At 37.7% G+C, this 22952-nt stretch overlaps 2 protein-coding genes across 3 annotated transcripts; both read right to left on the bottom strand.

The window, feature by feature from the left end:
* Positions 1–639: 639 nt before the first annotated feature.
* Positions 640–6450, bottom strand: LOC129374345 (guanine nucleotide-binding protein subunit alpha-11-like). Its single transcript, XM_055052731.1, has 7 exons — positions 6299–6450; positions 5157–5341; positions 4069–4223; positions 3378–3506; positions 3158–3287; positions 2902–3055; positions 640–1693 (listed from the first exon to the last, which is right to left on the bottom strand). The coding sequence occupies exons 1-7, from the start codon at positions 6408–6410 to the stop codon at positions 1503–1505; spliced, it is 1056 nt and encodes a 351-aa protein (XP_054908706.1). The 5' UTR covers positions 6411–6450; the 3' UTR covers positions 640–1502.
* A 3908-nt stretch (positions 6451–10358) lies between these two features.
* LOC129374344 (guanine nucleotide-binding protein subunit alpha-11-like) lies at positions 10359–22923 on the bottom strand. Of its 2 annotated transcripts, XM_055052730.1 has the most exons (9): positions 22869–22915; positions 22607–22674; positions 22342–22498; positions 20042–20226; positions 15954–16108; positions 15610–15738; positions 12972–13101; positions 12316–12469; positions 10359–11602 (listed from the first exon to the last, which is right to left on the bottom strand). In XM_055052730.1, exons 3-9 carry the CDS (start codon positions 22475–22477, stop codon positions 11412–11414), a joined length of 1080 nt encoding a protein of 359 aa, XP_054908705.1. In that variant the 5' UTR covers positions 22478–22498; positions 22607–22674; positions 22869–22915; the 3' UTR covers positions 10359–11411. The 2 variants fall into 2 exon arrangements, with proteins under 2 accessions (XP_054908705.1, XP_054908704.1); XM_055052729.1 differs by having other exon boundaries at positions 22607–22923.
* Between the last annotated feature and the right edge of the window lie 29 nt (positions 22924–22952).

Genomic DNA, 22952 nt, shown 5'->3' with positions numbered 1-22952 from the left:
TATTTATTCATTTTTCAAATAAACAATAGTTTTCAGATGGTCTTCTTTGTGTGAGACGTCGTCATAGCTTGTCTTTGGCCAAAAGTGAACATGGCTGGAAAGATAGTTTTTTAAAGGTTTGGGCACACCCTGGAGTGATTCAGACTCTGCTTAATGCCAACGAAGACATGTTGTTCAAGTTCTTTTCTTTTGTCAAAGCGGCTTTGTTGGACTTTCTTGGAAGGGTTTTCCCAAACTGCAAAACCACAAGTTATCCAGATTAAAGAAGTGTCGTGACTTGAGTTTTTCTGTGTATTTATTTTAAGTTTCTGTGTCTTCTGAGTCTCCGTGTCGTCCTGTCTTCCCCTTGATTGTTCCCAGATGTGTCTCCTTCTGAGATTAGTATTTAATGCCACCTGTGTTTCTGTGTGTTTGTCGGGTCTATGTGTCATAGCAGTCTGCCGTCAGCTGACCATTTGCCTTACCAGCCGCTGCCAGTGTTGAGTCTTCGCCTTCCACTCAGCTGTACTGCCTGGGATTTTGGACTTTGGATTGTTTTGTGCTTATTTCCATGATTAAAACCACCTTCATTCATTTCTACCTGGGTCTGCTGCGTTCTGCTTCACCACCTCACACCACAACACACGACAAGAAGAGAGATATCGTGAAAACCTTTACTACAAAAGAGTTAATTCCTTCCTTCTGAAACAACATCAAATCCATTTTAGACTAAAAGAAGAAGTCCTGACTTGAATCTGTAAAGGGAGTTAACAGTAATAAGAATGATGGCCTGGAGGCCTTCCAACTTCAAAGACTTGGAGGCTGCCATGACAAATAAATATAATATAACTCACTGGTGGGAATGTTCAAAAGCTGGTCAGAAATTATTTCAATAATTAGATTGCTGTAATGCCAGTTAAGATTTTCCCATTGATGACTGAGAAGGGAATATACTTTTTATTGTGCTAATGAACACGCTCTATTTTTTATTAGATTGTAAATAAATAAAAAAACATTTCATATGTTTTATTAATCTCATTTCACATCAGATGCAAACTAATAATTTAAATCTAAATCTGCCAATGATATAAAGAAAAACAAAAACAAAGTTATGATAAACTGAATGCAGTCTGCTTTCATTTTTACACTCTAATGAGCAGAAAAAAATAACACAGGCAAACATAAGACAAAATCTATATTTTGTCCAAATGTAGCAGCTTCTGAACAGTCTTTCACTAGAATTATCTGAAAATTTTACTGAGCACATCAATATTAGCATTAGTATGATCTAATGCTTGCAGAGCTATTTTTAATTTCCGCCTCTCAGCCAGTACATGTGGCATTCTTCCTCAATAAAATATTCATTGAAATTTCTGGAATATGTAATCATCCCCAGGATGTTATGAACCAAATAACCAACAACCTCTTTCATTCTGGGGCTTCATGAAGGCAGCAGTTCAAGGAAAATTGGTTTTGAAGACAGCAGGGCTGTTCTCTGTGAAGCATTACCGCTTGGATCTGGGTTATAAAACTCCCAGATGTTTTAAATGGTCTCCTAAGATCGCGTCTTGCACTGATTCGAAGACAAACTGGATATTTTCAGTGTCTGTGGCACAGGTGAAGTGTGTGTAGATGGGTTTATCCTGCTCTTGGTGACGCTTGATGTACATCTGATTGATGAAGCATTTTGCTGATTCAGCATCATATCGAGGCCCTGTGAGAATGAAGAGGTCAGAATCAGCACCAATAACGTATCACTTACAAATCATGACGCCAACACAGAATGCCAAATTATATTTTGTATTCAACATGTGACTGTCAGTGTTTCCCTCACAGGTGTTTAATTATTTTTTGTTAAATGAACTATGAAGATACTTTGATCTATTATCATTGCAGAAGTAGTGTTTTCTTTCCCTTTAAATCATTGATACAGCACACATATGTCTTCTGTATTACATTATGCATTTAATTTTGTTTTTACTTTATCAATTTTTTTAACATAAGTTGGCAATAAGACTTTGTGCCTTAAAGGATGTTCTTTACAAAGCGTTGTTCTTTTTACTTGATTTAACAAAAACAGAATGAATGAAAAAATTGCAAAAGTCAAATAAATCAAGTGAACAAGGATTCTGATTTCTGTCTGAAGTGCATCAATTTCATTCATTTTAGCTCAGTTCAACATATTATTTTAGAAATACACTAAATCCCAATTACACAGGTTCGAATCCAATTTTAGTTATAAAGAACTGCAGTGAAGTATAGTTTATTACACCCAATCGTAAAATGCTTTCAATCCCTGGAAACCAAGTCGATTGCAACAGGTCAATGAAGATGTGCAAGGAATATCATCAGGACCTTAATGCTGCAAGGCAACATGGACACCAAATGAGCCACCAAGTAGTGGTTATAATCTCCCTGCTTCCTGTGTCGACTTGGATCTTGGAGAATTAACATCGTACTGAGAGGGTGAACAGATGCATCAGTAATGACACTAATATTTTATACATTTTCATAATGTTGAGACTGATTTTCATAATGTTGAGACTTACTGCAAAGTAAGACATATGTTTGCTCCGTGGCAGTTTGATTTATTTATATGTCACAAGAAAAAGACACTAGTAAAAAAACTGAAATCTATTAATTTATCTAGCAAAAATATCATAAAATAATAATATAATATTAATGTTATTTCCAATCTCATATTGATTCATTTGTAATCAACCAGAACAGTTATTAGTTACTTATTAATTCATGCTTCATCCCCTGCTGTTTTTGTAAGAAAAATAATAATAACATTACATGTACATTTATTTGTGTTGTATTATTTGTTGGACTTGTAGTTTTAAATTTGCATGAAATTCAAAGGAACAGATAACAGCACAGATCTGCACTGTAGAAATGTAGAGAGATTCCATAATTTACCATTGTACTTTGGGAAGTAAGATGCCAAATGTGATGTTTTGATTTTCTCCTGCAGCAGGTCCGTTTTGTTCAAAAAGAGGATAGTGGAGGACTTCTTAAACCAATGAGATGAAATGAGAGTCTTGAACAGGTCGAGGCTCTCCCGTAGTCGGTTCTAAAAAGCCAGACAGGTAAAATAACTAAATTTAAAAAGAAACCCATGTCAAGCTACAAAACCATAGAAAAAGCGTAGAGACAATGTTGGATTAGAACATACATCTGTCTGACTCTCGTAAAGGACTTGATCGTATTCGTTGAGGGCTGCCAGGAATATGATGGAGGTGACATTTTCAAAAGAGTGGATCCATTTCTTCCTTTGTGAACGCTGGCCACCCACATCCACTATCCTGAAAACAAAGAATGTTGCTTTTAAATGTATTCACTTCAGGTCTTGCATAGTTTTATTTTTTCAGAAGATAAAACTGTTCTTTCAGTACCTGAATATGACTGATTTCATGGGAAACGGATATTCTATAATGCCCGTGGTGGGAACTCTGACCCTCAAGATGTCCTCCAGAGTGGGAACGTAACCGGGGGCTGTGATTCTGTCTATGTCACTCAGATAACTAGAAAGTAAGAAAAAAAAAACATCTGGTAAAATGTGCAATCTAAAGCAGAATTTTGTTCAAGCTCATTTATAAAGGACATTTAATGAAACCATTCATGTACTCTAGTCTCACTTTCTTCAGTATGTCTTTTCATTAGCTTTCTACCACTTCAGATGTTGCATCAATTCAATTCAGATCAATTTGTTCACACAGTGCCAATTCACAACAAATATAATCTCAAGGCACTTTACAAAAAGAAAAAAGTCAATCAAACAGGCAGAATCAAAGACAATTGGATACATTTCAGTGTGATAATAATCAATCAACACAGTCAAGATCAGCATTTTATTCACTCTGGGATGAGTATATATCAACAGGGGACTGCTTCCTAAACTGAGTCACTCATATTGAGAACGCATGTGGCGATGGTGGAAATGAAAAACTCCCCTTTCAGAGGAAGAAACAACCCTACTGTCAAATTCAATATATATATAGATATATATATATACACATAACAAAAATTACACAATCAATCCTATCTCATAAATGCTAAAGAGTACTGTAAAAATTAAAAGCTCACTATTTAGCAGAGTCTGACAGCTGGAACTCCCTCCTCCGGTCATAACACTTTTGCACCCCAAGGTCACTCCACACTCGCTTAATTGCATCCACCTGCCAGAAATCTAACCTGTACACCTCGGTTGAATCCACTGGGCTCAGTTTGTCTGCATAGCTCTGAAACAAACAAACAAACAAAGAGACATTTAGAATGGAGTCAATTGAAACCAATTTTTTAGATTAAACCTTCAAAATCCACTGAAAAATTCTGTTAACATGTTCAACTGAGCCTCACTCTGAAAGCAGAGTGATGAGTATGTAAACAGATTAATTGTAAAATGGTAATAGTATATTTTGCACAAGCCGGTTCATCAGCTGACGATGATGCTTCTTTTTAATTTCTCAACTTCAGGATTTTCCTTGCAAATTTGTAAGATACAAAAAAGTTTAACTATTGAGTCCAAAACTTTAAATGGTAATTTGCAGAATCCTTAAAAAATATCTCCGCCCAGATACATCACCATCTGGGAAGAGAAAGAGGTTATTGAGAATTAAAGTGTGGATCAGAGTAACTTTTAATTGACTTGTACAAAAAAAAGAACATTTTTTTAAGAAGGGGGATTCTTACAATCTATGTTTAAAGTCAACAGTTGAACTAATTTACTTTTCCATCTGGGCATATTTAACAATAATTTTGAATTTGTTCGGGCATCAGCAATGCATAGTTTGAATTAATGTAAATTACCTAACAAAGCTTTTACAATAACAGGTAATGTACATTTTTTCATAAAGATCCTACCAGGTTTGGAAAGGGGATGATTAAACAAGTTGAAAAAAGGATAATCATTGTCTGTCTATTTTGTTATGATGCTGACAGAGGCTAATGTTGACTTTTTGATTAGAAGAAAGGTCATTTTTGTTTCAGTCAAACCGTTTCGCCTCTGCCAATTCTTTGGAAATAATAAAAGGAAGATGCGAAATGGATTTTCTCAGGAAGGATCAATATGGATGTAGCGATAGCGTAAATAACTTTTTCTGTTATTTTCTCTTGTACTTTGTCTGACAAAAGATCTTAAAACACCAGAAGGCACATGAAGAAAAGTTTCTTACGATATTTTCGTCATCAACAAAGTCAATGTTCAGAGTCTCCATGGCCTCAATTAGAGCCTGCATGGCTGTGATGATGTTCTGACACACCAGCTTGATGAAATCTTTTTTCTCTGATTCATTGTATCCTTTTCCATGGATGATCCTCATCTGTTTGACAAAGGTGCTCTTCCCGCTTTCACCTGTGCCTAGAAAAATGTCCAAAGTGTTAAAAGCAAAGCAAAGAATGAAACGTAGGACAAAATAAACGACTGGACTTAATTTAGGAAAAATATTTTATCATATTTTCGATTTATCTAAAGTAAAGGTGGATGGTTTTGTCTCAAGCAAAAACTAGAATCTACAAAGAGACTGAAATCCTGCCTGTTTTTTTTTTCTTTGCAAAATGGCTCAACTCTGTCAGATTAAGTGGAAACAACAATTTTCAACCCTCACCAAATATTGCCAATTTGATTTAGAAGTAGGCTTTCATTGAGTCATTTTAAAGGTCGTTACGTCAGAGACTTTCGCAGTCCATCTTACCATCTAAAAGGAAGTGAGAAATGAAGTTGCAGGCAAAGTAGAGCAGAGTTGCTTTGGAAGGGAAGGGGAGGGCACTATCAGACAGGTGGTCATATTGTTTTAACTAATCTGTACATGTTTTGTTGTCACAATCCAAATGCGAACAGCAAATTTTTGTGAACTTCAGGCAACCCACATCCTTATCTCTGGAAAATATGCAAACGATGTCTGTTCAGTAATATCAGCAGACTTTGACACTGAAACTAGTCCAAATTCAGGCATCAGGAGGCAGATAAATTTTTCAAAGACAAAAACTTTTGACAAAATGCACCACAGGAAACCCCCAAACCACAAACCATTGTTGAGTCTAAACTTGATGCTCTGACAGCTGACTAAAACACACACAAACGTGTGCGTGTGTGTGAAGAGATTTTTAACAGATAAACAAGGTTCTAGGTAAATACAGCAATCGAGAGTTGAAAAGTTGGCAACTTATGTTAAAATCAAATGGAAAAAACACAAACATTAATAGAATGTATCCGATTAACAATAAAAACAGCATTGGACTCATTAATGTGAGCTTAAAGCCAGGCCACGGCAAAATGTCTGAAAACTGATGGAACAGATTATTTCTAAAATCTTACCTAAAAGCAGCAGCTTCACCTCCTTTTTCAGTTTTTCTTTGTCCTTTCTAATCTGTTTTTCTATTTCTCTGCTGATGTGTTCCTCCGGAGACAAGTTGCAGCACTTCAACATTGTTGACCAAGTCAATCAGCTGCGGTTTGTCAAACTGTGAAGGAGAATAGTGAACTGAATGCATATTAATGTTTTTCATACCTGTCAGGCAGGGGACATCTCAGAACAGACTGGTTGTCACGACTCACTTTTCCAGTTTTGCTACATTTAGCAATCCTGCCATGCAGGAGGCTGTAACTGCTAACTGTCTCCTTTTTCAACCAGCGTCTAGAAAAATCTGTTGGCAAGCACAACTACTGGGATAGACAGTGCTTCTTTAACTATGGGGTGTTGAAGAAGGTAGAGAAAACACAGCCAAACATATTAATAATTATTCATTTTCATTAGCTCCCAGAAGGGAGCATAACAGAAAAGGCAGTCAGATTACAGGCACACCTAGAATAACTTGTTCTGCGTATGCGAGCAAGTTAAGTGTAACCTGATACATTTTTTAAAAAGTAAAAAAAAAATGGTCCAGAGTTCAAGGAAGTATAATGACAATAATATTTTGCCAATAAAAGTAGTCGAAATGAACCAAATACTAAACTCTGATTGAGTTGGTATAGTTTTCAGAACTCTCCAGATGCCGTTCTTCTGAATGATGAGTGACTTAATTTGTAACATAATTTCAAGGAAGCTATTTTCAAATCCCTGCTCTGCAATTTATTTATTTTTTTTAAGTGAACAGTTTTTGCTGTTTAACATCAGAGTTGGAAAACCTCACTGATATTCACTAATAGACGTGAACTCTTAAATTCTTGATTGTTAAATACCATTCATTTGCAAAATTAAATAATAGAAACTTGTTGAAATGAAATAATGTAAAGCTGCTATTATATTATCACCATGGAGTCACTAAAATGTTGGTAGAGTTTGTTTAGGTATGGATAATGTGCAAAAGTATAACCTTCATCTTTTTTCTTTTGTTTGTACAATTTAATGAGTTACGACAGCAAACGTAGTCATTTTTATTTATCATAAATAAAAATTCCTCATTAACAAAATAAATGTGTCCTCATCCCACAACTCATTGTGAAGGAAAATGGTAGAATTCACACTTACAGCTCAACATAGTGAAGATAAATTAGAACAAAGAGTGTTGAGGACAATTTGCAGCAACACTAGAATAGAAAGAGTGCCGCTGATGAGGATGAGAGAATCGGGACAAGAGCTGATAAGCAATAAACAGACACAGGTATTTCTAGTACAACATAATGTTGATTAAAACAGATGTAATTCATTCTGTAGAAACTATGAGCAAATAAAACAGCCACATTTCACTGGCTTGCTATTGAGGATGGATGAGTCTTTGACATTCATTTTAATTGCTTCATGTTGTTACAGTATTTCGCACATTACAAACAACATGCGTCATTAGTAAATTTACCTTCTGCAAAAAGATTCCTTTGGTCAGTCAAAGAACACGATGCCCATAGTGACCCAAGTTTATTTATCACCAAGCCTTGGTTGTCAATGATTGTGGTTTTACTTATTTAACAAACATTTTCCAAACCCTACTGACGTTGACAGAGTGTCTTCGAAACTGCAACAAATAATAAAAAATTAAAAAACGTAATTCCTAGCTTATCAAATTTTGGTTCAGGATTTGAGCCAAAGGCTTTTATAATATTTTTTTTTCTTTGAATTTTTTTTATAGGCATTAAATTGCTTTCGCACTTGTACTTTGTTTTGGTTACACTTGCATCAGACTAATTTTGCTTGGACAAAAATAAAATTAGTACCTAAAAATCAAGTTTTTTAAATGATTATTTTATTTAGCGAGATTATTTAGCGAGATGCCACCGTATGTTTTGATGTATAATAAACATCAGTTGCAACCTCCATCCCTGAAGAATAATTAGATATGCTACAGATTCACCTGCATATGCTGGAGCTTTATCTAATTAAAGCATTTTAATTTGCAAATGAAACACAAGACAGATATGCAATGGTGTACTGTGGCTGTCAGTCGAGGTTTTTGATGAGCTTATAAGTTTGACAAAAACCTTACAATGAACACAACAAACATTTGGAAAAGGATGGTCTGATTAGATAAAATAAGTTAAAAAAAGATTCTTCATCAAAAATGCTTTATGCAGAGGAAAACTAACATTGCACATCTCCCTGAAATCACCATCCCCGCAGGGATAGTTTAGTGCCAGCATCCTGCTGCGAAGCTGCTTTTCTTCAGCAAGTACAGTAAAGCTGTTAGCTTAAACCCAAGGAGATAAAATCTGCTTTCACAAAATGTTTACAATAGCTTTATCATCATATTCACAACAAATATTTTTAGGTACTGGATTTCTATTATTTAAAAATCCTCTAATTCTCTATATGGTTTATGACTCCCACTTTGGGAAGCACCGCTTTTAAATGTCCTTACAAGAGGAGTATAACTGCTACAGCATTTTAAGTGTTGGTCCCCTAAAAATAATGGTTCTTTGGCACAGTGCAGGTCTCTGTTTACAGGCCTAAAAATACAGTCCTCCTCCTGAGAGCTCCAGCCAGATGGATGCATCACGGCGGAGGATTTCAGGAAGAGCACGACTCCAGATGAGCAGAGGATGCAGCCAGGAAAACAAACCGGCAGAGCACACAAAAAAAGACAAAAGACCATTTTTTTCTTACTCTATAATATTAAGACGACTTAACTTTTTCTGTTTTAGGTCAGTTACAATTACTAAATTGTTTGCTATCCTTTTAAGCAACTTGGGAAAGCCCTGTGGTCAGAGGCTGTATTTCAATTCCCGGTCCTTGAGTCAACAAGAGCCAAATCTGTGGAACTGTAGATCTCATCAAAATTGGTGAATTCACGGGTACTATTTCCAGATATGTTCAAAAAATAAAACAAACAACAACAATGCGCAGCCCTGTCAGGTGCCTTTTTCCTCTTGCTGTTGAAATTAAAAATTCAGAAACTATACAACAATCGGTCGTTCCTCAACCTGACAGATCCTCAGTCAATCAAATCCGCCGACAAGGAAAACTGACTCTATCAACTGATGCTCCACAGAAGCAGGTCTGGCAATTTTTTACAAACATTTTGTAAATGAATTTGCAGTACCTGACCGTAATTGCTCAACCTGTTCTTTCAGTAACAGCGTGAGTTGTGACCGATATCGGTCACGATAGTTGTGACCGAAAAGTCAAATAGTTGTGACTTATCAGTCACAACTATTGGTGAGAAACCCGAAGGGTTATGCCATGTGGGCAGAGACGGAGCAGCAGCCACATCTCAGCCAATCAGGTTGATCAGACGGAGAGGTTTGCCTGTCAGGGGTCACAAATGAACAACTGCCCTCCAATTACAGGATTACAAAGCTGACCAGCCTCTCCATCTTCTCAGGAAGCAGAGATATTTTAAAGCTCTCAAAAAGATTTTTCTGTCATGGTTTATAGAATCCATCCTCACTTATTCTCGCTTTCAGTATCACATCTTGATACAATTATTTTCACTAGAAACAGAAATCAAAAAATCTTGCAACACAAATGACGTTCCAAACAAAATTCACTCACCCATCTGCATGAGTGCTTCATGCCCTCCATCACTCAGGAGACACAAAATCTCACTGATCAGGAAAAACACACAAAAAACATTTCAACTGCAATTGCAGCCCTCAACATCAGAGGGATTTATCTCAGGTGTGGACATATATGTTTCTGTCAGTTATTTTCTTCATTTGGTTCCTTTTACATATATTTATATTTGTATATATTTTTTTTATTTTTCTTCATGATTTTGTCAAAAGGACTACATTTTATAACAGTATGTACACTTTTTAAAACTACTCTACCACCTTCTATACTAAAAAAGTGTAATATTTTACACAGGGAACACAACCATAAATATTGATCTATGTTATCTGCACAATATTTAAAGTTTTTTTTATCTGAACATGTCTAATTTGGTCTTATTAAATATCAGACGACAAAAAGAAAAGTACAGAGAAGGAAACTAGCTGATTCCACCTCACACTTTTATTGTTAAGAAGAACACAGTTGTGTAAACATAAGTACTTTCTCTTTGATATATTTGATCAAAAATTATTTTCACTTCAGGATTTCACCTTTTAACACTGACCTTAATGCTCATCAATATATAACAAAGTCAAAATAAAGCTTCACCATATCGTACAGTATGTGCAAAGTCTAATCAAATTAAAGAAATGATACAACTTTAAACTTCAGAGTAAATCATTTTAAGAAAACTACTTAAAAAACACACACACACACACAACAGTCCATGAGAGAATGTGACTTTTTTACTGCCCAGTAAATTGACTCCAAAATGCTGGATATCCCTTTTAATCCCCACACCAAACATAAAACATGGATGCCCCCCTAAAAAAGTTTTCTTTAGCAAAGTCATCACAGGCAGATCCAAAGTGCTGATCAAGACCTCACTAACTCAAGCCCATGCAGCAATGCAGCAACATGCACTGTGCTCATTTACATGAATGGGGTTATTAGTGTTCTCCCTGACCTGTTCCCTTTTAGTCAAGCCCTAATCTAAGCTTCAAACTCAAATCTAAAGACACACACCACTTTAGAGATGCTGGTCTTTACAGAGCATCCAGTCCCGCAGCTTCCCAGAAGGAAGATCTACTACATCACAACTCCTCCGAGGCATCCGAAGCCAGTAAAAATATATTTCCCCCTATTAATCTGCCAGTGTGCATTTCCACCGCTCCAAAATGTCCACATAGCGCTCGATAAATTTCAGAGTGCACGCTATATTAGACTCCGCTGAAAGCCAGCACTTTAATTGGCAGGTCACACTTTGTAATAGCCGAAGACATCCACTTACAGAGTCTAACAAGAAAATTTGAAATGCATCGGCTGTACAGTCATTCGATGACAAGCTCTGTAGCGCTTCAATTTCCTGTTTTGGATTAAAGTGTGGAACAGCAGGAACAGCAGTAGCGGCAGCGGCGGCGGCGGACGGAGATGCTGCAGAGCCCTCCCGGTCCGGGGGGTGCTGCTGCGCTGAGACGAGTAAATTACAGCAGCAGCGTCAGGCGCTCACATCAGGTTGTGTTCTATCAGGTTTAAGTGCATGATGAAGTGCTTCACGTCTTTGAAGACCACTTGGATGTTCTCTGTGTCCGTGGCGCACGTGAAGTGGGGGTAGATCGTTTTCTCATCATCCACATTGAGACTGAGGAACATGTCCAGGATGAACTTTTGTCCTGCCTCAGCATTCTGCTGGGGACCTGAGAGAGAGGTCCAGCAGGACAATTGTTTAGTATACATTTGTAGAGCAAAACTGTTGATTTCACTTGAGTTATTCTATCATGAAATAAGATGTAAAGTGACAATTGCAGGTACATAAGAAAAATTTCAGGGTGTTCCATGGTAAAGATGTTTCAAAACAGCCTTAAACTAATCCTACTGAATAATAGAGAAATCTAATCTTTAACTTTTCAAAAAATCATTTGGATCTTTGTCCATCCCTCCTTGCACAATCTCTCTTGCTTGTACCTGGGATGAGTGTTTACTGAAAAGTCTTTTTATATAAAAACTCCCACCATTTCAAAGAGTTTATGATGCCACATGCACCACATGGGCATAAGATTTTTTTTTTTTTTCATTATCGCTCCTGGAACAATGCTGCCAATGTTATATGACTTGTATGCACTGTACTAGTCCTCTCATATTAAGCATGATATCAACTTTGTTTAGTAAATGTGTATAAAACAGATCAGAATATATCTTAAAATTAGATTTATTTTATAGCTATTTCCAGCACCAGCGATTGCAATAAAAAAATAATGTTCCTTCATTTGAAATATTTCCCCCACCCACATAAATGTACTTAAATTAAAGTAATAAAGTGAAACATTGTGGTATTGCGAGGCTTTTACACATGTGAAGGGGGCCAATAGGTGTCTAGGATGCCATACTTTTAACATGTTATAGCCCTTACCCTTAAACTCTGGGAAGTAGTCCACCAAATGTGAATACATGATTTTTTCCTTCAACAGATCCATCTTGTTGAGAAACAGAATGATCGAGGAATCGCTGAACCATTCATATTTTATGATTGTCTCGAACAAGGCCATGCTCTCCTCCATCCGATTCTGTGGGAAGCACATGAGCAAGAGTGAAAATATTAGGATAATATCCTGAGAGTCGTAATTCAGTGGCGATGGGTGTGAGCCGATTCATCACAGAAAACAGTTTTCCACAGAGCAGAGTGACTAAAGGGCTCCCCCTGCAGGTCAACCTTATGCACAGCCAAAAAGGAACATTGAGAGGAGGCTTTCCAAGCGTGACCAAAGAAAAATAGAAAGAGAGGAAGAGAGAGAGAGAGAGAACAGAAAGAGAGAGAGACTGGAGAAGGGAGAGAGGCATCAAGCTGGTGTCGGACTTGAGAAATCTGGGTCATCATTTCCACCTAACACGTTTGGCCTCAAACAAAGGGAACAATCTCCCTTTGTGTCCCTTAAAAGGATTTTTTTTTATCATCCCAAAGTGAGCCTCTTTCACATTCCCCATGCACACAAATAATAAGACGCTGTGTGAAAGAAAAAAGTTTTATTCTGTCGGCAGCGGCAGCAGCAGCAGCAGCCTGCCTCTCACCTCGTGGCTGGACTCGGCGAGGACCTGATCGTACTCGCTGAGTGCCACCAGGAACATGATGGACGTGACTTTCTCAAAACAGTGGATCCACTTCCTCCTTTCAGAACGCTGGCCACCCACATCCACCATCCTGAGGGGAAAGGTTAAAGCCATAAGAAAAAAAAACAGATTAACAATTAAAAAGATGATAGTTTCACACAGATTGCATGTTAGGTGTGGTAAAAAAAAAGCGCTGAGCAGGAATGAGCGTCTTGCTGCAAAGTCAACTCCCTTGAGTGCCAATTAGATCTGCAGCAGAGCTTAAGGACAAGAACAATGAAGCCATTTGGCCAAAACTACGTATGAAGAACTACGTAACTACGTATGAAGAACTACGTATTAGCAAAAACTACGTATGAAGAAGTTGAGGTGAGGTTTTCAAACAATAAACCAGCTGCCGAGCATGCTGGTAGTAGCGTCAGGTTTTGGCACTCACACCGCTCGTGGCGTTGTTGTGTTGCAAAAATAAATGAAGTGTATAATGAACATAAATTTGCAGAACTACATGTACATTCAACTTCGCCTATTCTCAGCAATGAGATTGGTGAAATAGGAACACAATAGGTTTTTACGAACACGCGACTTTTCTATAATTCCTCTATATTTGTCCAACATAATATAACATAATGTAATGTTCATCTGTTTATTGTTTTTATCACGTCAAGAACAATCATTAAAACTGTCCCCAGAATGAATAAAACAGATCAGCCTTATTCATCTAAGGCATTCTTCCAGACTTCACATCTAGACCTCAGCTCTATTAAAAATGTTTAAACTACGGTGAAAAGCCAGGTGCATGCTGGGAAAACTATTTATATGAGGTCTACTATTTCTGATGAGTTGTCCAAATATCTACACAAAAAGTGGATGCTTGCTATAAGACGTTTATCCAAATGTTACCAGGAGCGCATCTGCACATTTAGCTTGTTTGCTGATTGCAAACACGCCTCAACCTAAAGAGTTTAAGAGTCTGGACTGAGTAACAAATCAATTGCAAATTGAGCTTCTATGTTGCCTAAAATGTTTCCTACCGCTAATAATAACCCACAACTATCCCAGTGATGGAGTGCGTGTGAACTGTAGTATTTTCCATGCAAATACAGAGACGTCAAAGTTTCATTTAATATGTAACTAATACACGAGGGCCTTAAAATATCTTCACTGCTACTGTGCAGTGAGATCCGTGTTCTGTTTGGTCGTCGTAGTCAAAGGAGGAATCAGGTATTTCCTGCAGTCTGACTAATTGAAAATCATGCAAATATGACAACAGGAAAAGCGTAAGCAATCACTCCTAATGCGTCGACAATGTGCCTCGCATTTTAAGGATTTATTTTTGTAATGCATGGCATTCCCAGACACAGAGTAGTAATTCGCCAAGGACTCACTGTGCTTTTTACGGTGTGTGGTAGCAACCTCTTCTCCTCCCTGGCATAATAAGATATGACTAAGCTACCTGTTTTAGGTCAGTTAAGGCTACCAAAATTGTTTTAATGCCGAAATAATGAGAGATACAATTTTGTATTACTTTCGTTAAAGGCAGACATTTCCCCAAACAAAGATGAGAATGCCTCTAAAGAATTTCGGAAAAGCCTCGATAATGAAGTCGTGCCTGAAACAATGCAGAGAAAAATGTACCCAGTCAAAGACAGAGCTGCAATGATTTGTGGATCACAGCCATAAAAATTTTTTTTGTCAACCCGCTGTGTAGAAGGATGATTATATAGAATGCTGGTTTACAGGTAGTGGTGGAGTCAGTGCTGTCTTCATTGTGTGCCAATTGGCTGTTATTTGAAGCCAAAGTGAATGCAGGCTGCACAAACAGAGCTGCAGGGAATGAGCTTCAATTCAAGCACCAGAGCCATGTGTCAACTCTGGACAGGTAAGTGTCATTGAGTAAAAACATGAGGTCCTTCGCTGTGTTGTGTGTAAGTTTGAATGTCAAATCCCCCCATTAACCCACACTAAAGTACACCAATACAGAACAGATCAATCATCTGCATCCAGGAATACTTTCTTTAGAGTAGTTTTTTAGAGGGAGTGCTTAGATGAAGAAAAAAGAGAGAAAAATAAAATGACTGAGCAAAGAGCCAGGGAGTACGGATCTGTAGAAGGACACTTTCAGTGTGGCCTGTGTAAAATATTCATTCATTCAGTAGACTTGCATTTTTGAGTGAGAGTAAAAGAGCTGTTGCCCCAACAACTTTCCCCGAATTTTTAGTATGTTAAGTTTAGTTGCCAAGTTACTAAGCAATAAAGTACACAATGTTGTTCATCAGTCCAGATCGTCGATCTCTGTTGGTCTGTTCCCAAAATGTGATTCTTCTTCTTTATGCAGCCTCTATAGTGTTAACAAGCTTCATCCACAAACTATTTTCATTTATTTGAAATGATATAACTAGTGAAACCTAAAATATGTGACAAAAATAACAAAATAAATGAACTATGTGCTTTTTTTGACTCCCAACAAATATTCCAATAAAACGTTTTTTTTGTTGGGTTTTTTTTTATCAATAATTGCCTCAGCAAACCAGATGTTGTACCTGTGATATTGCAGCAGCAAGAGACCCAGTGAAGCATAAACAAAAACAATAAAACTCACCTGAACACCACATTCTCCAGGTCAAAGGGATACTCTATTATTCCTGTTGTAGGCACTCTGACCCTTAGGATATCTTGGTGGGTTGGCAGATAAGCAGAATCAGCAATTCGAGCCAAGTCACTGAGATAGCTGAAGGCAATAGGAGATATTGCAGAGTTAAAAAAAAAATTAGAATTGAATTATTTATTGAAAACTGAATTCTCAGTGTTTGCTTCTAAGACATGTGGTAAAAACTAAAAAAGGAATTATTATCAGACTCTGTTTTATTTCTGAGAATACTGAAGAATTAAGCACAGTAAACTATTTGACAAGGTTTAAGGAGTTATTAGTCTGTTTACACTCACTACTTAGCCGAGTCTGAGAGCTGGTATTCCCTCCGCCGAGTGTAGCATTCCTGAATTCCCGGATCATTCCACAGGCTCTCCAAGGCCTCCACGTATGGGTTTGTTAATGTTTTCACACTTTCCACATCCACGCCACTGATCAAGTTGGCATTATCCTGAACCACAGAATGTTAAGTCAGTTTGACGCACAAAGATCATATTGTAAAATACAACTTTGCAACAAGAACACCATCATTACACAAATTCTTCTTCCTGAGCTGCATATGTCTTTTTTAGATTAAATTTTCGCTTTAATAACATAAAGATACATAATTTTTAAAGTTTAATCAGTAATACTTTTATAACAAATTTATGTGAGATCATGATTTCTTGATTAATGTCAAGTTCTCATAACAAAGATATTTTGAATAATGACACTTTTAACTTTGTATTAAAAGTGTCAGAGTGATACTTTATGACAACAGTCATAAAGTGACTTAATATATAATATTCTCATCTTATATTCATGAAGATTTACTCATGTCATGTTTATGACGGTGTCATGACAGTCTCATTCACAAACCCTCAAATAAAGTGTTACCAAATTGGATTAATAATGAGAGTGAATTTCACACAATCAAAAAGTATTTAATTATATTAATTTACTGATTCGGTAAATTTATATAATTTAATTGGTTGGACCACATTTTATCTGTGGATGTCTGAGTTAACAGAATGAAAACAAAACCGAGTCTCATTTTTCAGATTTCAACTGTAAATAAAATAATTTATCATTTTGCTTCTGCTTCAAAATTATCTAGACCACTGTACTGTCCCTATCACATTAAATCTGATTAAAAACACTTAAGCTTTTGGCTGAATCTATAACTTTACTTGTACTTTGAAAATGACATATTTACTAAGCTGCTTTACAAGACAGAAATATATTGAAACAACAACAGCTATAAATCTAGAGAAAAAATAGTCACCTAAATGTACTTGAAACCGAGTGCCAAGTAACCGAAAGAGTTAAAACTAAATGTTATTTTTAAACAATGTGATTTTAGAGCCTAAAATTGAGACAAGCAGCAACGCAGCAACAACTTTTAGCTTGTTAGAACATTTATGAACTTTTAACCATAATGTAAAGTCAATGCAGCACCATTAGCTTTCACTTTAAGCCTGGAAATTGGTTCTTTTTCTTCCTGTTTGAAGTTCTTCAGCTGCAGACTTTCAGAGTAAGCTTTCACCAATAATCTACTTCATGTTGGAGAGGCTTGGTGATCATTTATGGCGAACTACTACAGTCCGTTTACATTCAGGCACGCTTGTTTACGACTCCATCTCTATCAGGAAACCCAGCTGCCTCGATGTGTAATGTGTCACAGCAAACATTTTATCCATGATTCATAAAGCGGCGGATTTGAACTGGTCCTTGTGGCAGGAACAAGCCGCAAATATGAGCAAAATGCCATTGTTAGGTAAAGCATCTTAGTCCACTGTAAATAAACTGAACAAGCTGATTAAACCATCATTAACTTCCATCAAACAAAACAGAGCTGTTTATCGGATCCTTTATCTGCCCACACTGCAGTTAATTAAGTTATCTGTAAGAATTTGCAGGAGAATATCGCTGCTTTGCCGTTTATTTAAATATTTATGTGTTAAGCTTGAATTATCGTGCAGTTTACGTTATTAACACTGGCATTTGGTGTTTTACATCCTCCAATATTCCAAAACGTTCAGCCTCAAATTTAAACAAAAGCAAGCTGGCAAGTATGAAGAATTTCCAGCCAAAGTGACAGCTGCTGCGTGCAGATTTAATCAGCACTCATTAAATGTAGCTCCAGGAGCCGTTTTAAAAACACTGTCTCAATGATTTTTATCATGCTGGTTTGTAATGAAGCAGTCCAAATGAAGGGCTTGTTTCCTGCTATAAGCTTGATGAGAAAACATGGTGAAGAAATGGCTGAAGGTGAAGCTCCCAGCAAAGAGCCGGGTATTCCCACCATAATGATTCGGATCCTGTGCAGCATTTTCCTGCTGGAATCATATTTCCCAAAATGATGCAACTGGAAAACTTTTTTAGTTTTGTTCAAAAAAACCTCTTTTACTGCATATTGTAATTATTGTGTGTCATATTTTCACCATTATTGTCTGGAGAACTACTTTTTTTTTACTGCTGACAGATTCAAAACAATTCTGGAAGCCAGTCATGTTTTGGGTTTTTTTGCCTTGCAAAAAGTATTCACACACCTTGAAACATTATGCATTTTTCCATGCTACAACCATCAACTTCTGTGGTATCCGCCTGGGTTTTATGAGACAGACAAAAACAAAGTAGTGCATATGTGTGAAGAGGGAAAAAAAGATATATCTTTAACTTTTTAAGCAATAAAAATCTGACAAAACTGTAACCTGTGTTTTTATCAGCCAATCTGAGCCAAAACTTTGTAAAACACCTGCTAATACAATTACAGAAGTGAATATGGTTGGTGTTTGTTTATAACAACATTGCACATCCAGAAACATTTTGTGTGTTTGTCTTTGCTAAATACCTCAAGCACTGTCAGACTGAAAGACAAGTGTCTCTGGCCACAGATTTTCAACTGGAGCTACATCTGGACTTTGACTGCACCATTGTAAGGCACAAATATGCTTTGATTAATAGTCCAAGAAATCACTGCGATAATACTGTGGACATTTTAAAAAGCCAAAATACATAAACATACCATAAATAAATAAAAAGTAAAAGTAAGTGAGTGCAATCCGCATCGTATTTCTAGTATTTTATTCATTTAAAATTTTTTATTTACTTCACAATTTGTATTGCTCTATCGCATGGAATCACAAGCAAATACCTGAAAGATTGTGGTTGTGCTGTAGCAAAATGCAAAAGCCACAAAGAGTGTAAATACCTCTGCAAGGCGCTGAGGTATTACATGATAAATGGATCATGTAATTAATGCAACAGCCCTATTAGTCTCCCTTTGACAGCTTCCTGTATGATGGGCACACATTCTGTACACAGAGTCCTGTTGTCCACAGATAAACCCAGAACATTGCAGAGTGTGTCCATTGCAAGGTACAGTTAAACCGCTTTGAGGCATGAAGTGGTAGCAGCTATCTAATCTTCAGCTTTATCGGAAAAAAAAGAATAAATTAAGGCAACGACAACAGAACCAGAGACTCAAATAATCAAATGTAGATCATAAAAGAGTGTCTCTGTCGCTCTCTCTCCCTCTCTACTAGAAACAATGTTTGAGTCTCTATAGCTAATAGAAGAAAAATAAATGTTGAGCAGGCTGCTAAAGTGGAGTGGAAACTGCCGCACATCTTCTGCACTGCACAGATAAAAGAGAAGTTGGACAGAAGCATGCGTTCAGTCAGACATTTATTCGACAGCACAAAAACAAAGAGCAGCACAGGAGGTCATCCCTCCGGCAACAGTTTGAATACCCAATTAATGTCTCTACAAGCAATTCTGTTTTTATGTTGAATTCACTCCAATTTGACTGTGGTTGTGATTGAGCTTACTTACTTTTCACCATCATCACATTTAGAATAATATGTTATACCTGGGCTGAAAATTCATCCTCAGTCCTCTGAGCCGCCACAGATCTCCATCCCCTTATAAGTCAAAAGCTGACTCAGACTCAACGCCTTGTGTCTGCCTCTCGTCCCAACCTGAAACTCTCGCTGTTTTTAACTGTTGTATACTTCTGTGAGCCAGCAAATTTAAGAGACTAATGTGCTCCTGTCATCGGCGTGACAGGTGCAAATTCCTGTGGGATTAATAGGGAATTGTCTGCCTTTAGCGGGCCTGCCGTGTTCCACCATGCGTTCATCTGAGAGACAGCCTGCTCTGCAGTCAGACAAAATCCGCTGGCAGTAACATTGCAAGCCTAAACACTGTTGAAAATTACCAGAAGTGCTTTTCCGGGGTGTGTTGCAGACTGCAATACGCCTCTTGCATGCTCTGTAAGTAAACCTTGCGAATACCTCTCTGAAGTGGTGTGGAGTAAACCCTCTTTTCTCACTTTGTCTGACTCAAGCGACAATGAAACAAAGAAGGAAAAAAGAAAGGAAGAAAAAGCTGTCAGGCCTACCTGGTTGTGCTTATACTTGTAAGAGATCTGTAATGTGCTCATGGCTTGGATCATGGCCTGCATTGCTGTGAAGATGTTCTCATAAATCAGTCCGGTGAAGCCTCTCCTGTCCTCCTCAGAGTATCCACGGCCGTGGATGATCCTCATCTGTTTGATGAAAGTACTCTTCCCACTTTCACCAGTTCCTGGCCACCAACAGAAGCAATGGAAACAAGATCATCTCATTTTAAAACTTGGTAAATTTTCACACACTCGTAAGAAGGAAGCAGAAAAGAGACATCTTAAAACCATAATGCCGCCTGTGGTCTTTACTTTACAAAAACAAGAAGTTTTGCTTCTAAACGGTATTATGAAACTCTTTACCTTAAACACATTCATTTTGGTTGTATTTGTTTCCCAAGCATTACTTCCTTTGTTTGTTCACACTATGAAGGCATTGCCGAGATCATTGTGAAATCTTGAAGAAGCAGCTCTTTGCATTTGGAGCTGACCGGTCTAAATTTACAGATCAAACTTTTGACCAGCACATAAATGGTCAGTCAAAGTGTAACAGTAATGTCGATGACATCTAATCAAGGCAAGACTTCCTCAAAATCATGCTCTCTCCTGAATTTGAAGTAACGGGAACAGATCCTGCATGAGTCAGTCTTTGCGAAATGCCTTTCGGCATGTTCACAGCATTACTGATTTGGTTCTTTGGAAAGATTACAGCCGCCAAAGACTGAGTAAAGTGTCTGAAACATTCCTCAGAGAATATTATGTTGACATGATAGCGTCACACAGCTGGTCCAGATTTGTCAGCTGCACAACCGTAATGCGAATGTCCTGTTCCGACACTATCACAGCAATGTTTTTATTGGATTTAGATTTAGTGACTGCGATGGCCTTTTTGTAACAGTCTGAAGTGCTCTGAGCTTTGTAACACGGCGTGTTATACTGCTACACGTATCCTCCAGCAAACAGGTACACTCTAAGTAAGCAAGTGAATGTTATTTATATGGCAGTTCCTAAATATAACAACCACTAAGTGCTTCACAAAGAGCGCATAAATACTGTTGTGATGTTTAAACGATACTCAGATGGTACCGAGGCGCCTAAAATGTTCCAAGAAAACATCCTCCACACCATAACACCAGTCTAACCCCTGGATGCAGGATCCACTGCTCTCGTGTTTACCCCATATTCTGACGCTAAACCCGAAATTGAGATAAAATCAAACGTTCTTCCAATCTGGTATTGTCCAGGGTGTGTTGCAGACTGCAATACCAACAATTTACACAGACAGCCTGTGTAAATTGTTGCTTCAGCTTCCTGTTGTTAACTGACAGTGATGGCGTACCGGTACCGCCTCCTTAGCCCAGCTGTTACAAGGTTAAGAGATGGTATGTGTTCCCTGGATCTAATGTGACTTCTGTGCCTCTAGAACTGCTCTGACATGTCATATCAAGACATCTTAGTCCACACAACTGCTGTTTTGATGATTTTTTTTTTTTTATGGACCACATAAAGACGAGAGATATTTTGCACGTGAGAAGGAAGGAGAAAAGATACATCTTAAAACCATAATGCTGCCTGTGGTCTTTACTTTAGTTGACTTTGAAACACGTTCAAAGTCAACTAAATCCCCTTTCTTCCGGATTCTTATGCACAATCCGTCAAGTCTTCTTCACCTCATCTCGATTCATCAGAGTACTGAGCTGTTGATTGGCTGATTATTGCTTAATTTTTCATTAACAAGCAATCATGAAAGTGGTTGGTTTATGATTTTTTTTATTTGTTTTGTTTTCCACCTTGGATCAGCCTCAGACTTTGATGTAACTGAACCTACAAACAGCACAGTAAAACTTTAAAGCAGTTTTCCCTCAGCAGTCAGTGTTTACCATCTGCATTTGATTGAATGTTGTGAAACGTGGAGCAGTTTATTTGCTCATTTTAAAGTGAATGTGTAAGACTCAAGTGATCATTTCTGGACTTTTACTGCACTCCCTTTTATACAAATTAATAGCGAACGGGCACTTGGGAGTTTTGGTGCAATTTACATGCCAAATCACACAATGGCGCGGTTGTGGTTGCATGAGGAATACCTATGAAATACAAATGTGAAAACCCTGAGTTATCTCGTACAAATACTAAATAAAAAGCAGTGTTTTCACAATAAACCAGTAAGCCTAATGAAACTTTGAGGGGACGGGGAGGGGAACTGGTGAATGTGTCTCCTTCCTCCTAATCACATGTTAATAGCCAGAGGTTATTAGACAGACAGACAGACAGACAGACAGACCGCGATTTTCGTCCCTCACCCAGCAGCAGCAGCTTATACTCGCGTTGGGAATCCTTCTTGTCCTTGCGGAGCTGCTTCTCAATCTCAGCGTTGATCCTCCGAGCTTCTTTGGCCTCTGGACTGAGGCAGCAGGTCCCCATGGAGCTCAGCGTCATTGCTCCGGGAGAACGCGTCACCTTTACATGGCAGAGACACGCGCAGCAAGAAGTGAGGAGCGGAGCGCGCCTTTAAATCTGCACTATTTTAGACTCATTTAAGTCACTTCAAAATGCTCATATTCTGACCTGGAAGCAAGAGCACGGCTATTTGAGGAAGTGGCGAGAACAACTGTTAAGTTCCTCTCTCTCTCTCTCTAGCGAAGAGGAAACATAAGTTTGTGTAACAAGTTTTGCGTCGCGAGTCTTTACGAACCCCACAGCAGAGCTCCGGGCGTGGCGGGCTTATTATGCTGGATTTCTCTCCCCCTCCTCTTCAAAGCGTTTTGAAAGAGAAAGAAAAACAGATTGTGGAATAGCCTACATATATATATATAAAAACAATATCCACCTTTCTCGGTTTCTGAATTTTCAGTAGCTGCCGTTCAGGTCCCGACTTGCTGATATCTTGGATGAAACCCAACTAACTGTGAAC

This window comes from Poeciliopsis prolifica, unplaced genomic scaffold (genome assembly GCF_027474105.1).
Source record: "Poeciliopsis prolifica strain line A6 unplaced genomic scaffold, Auburn_PproV2 SCAFFOLD035, whole genome shotgun sequence".
In the NCBI taxonomy this organism is placed as follows: Eukaryota; Metazoa; Chordata; class Actinopteri; order Cyprinodontiformes; family Poeciliidae; genus Poeciliopsis; species Poeciliopsis prolifica.
This window is presented reverse-complemented; position numbering and strand designations above follow the sequence as displayed.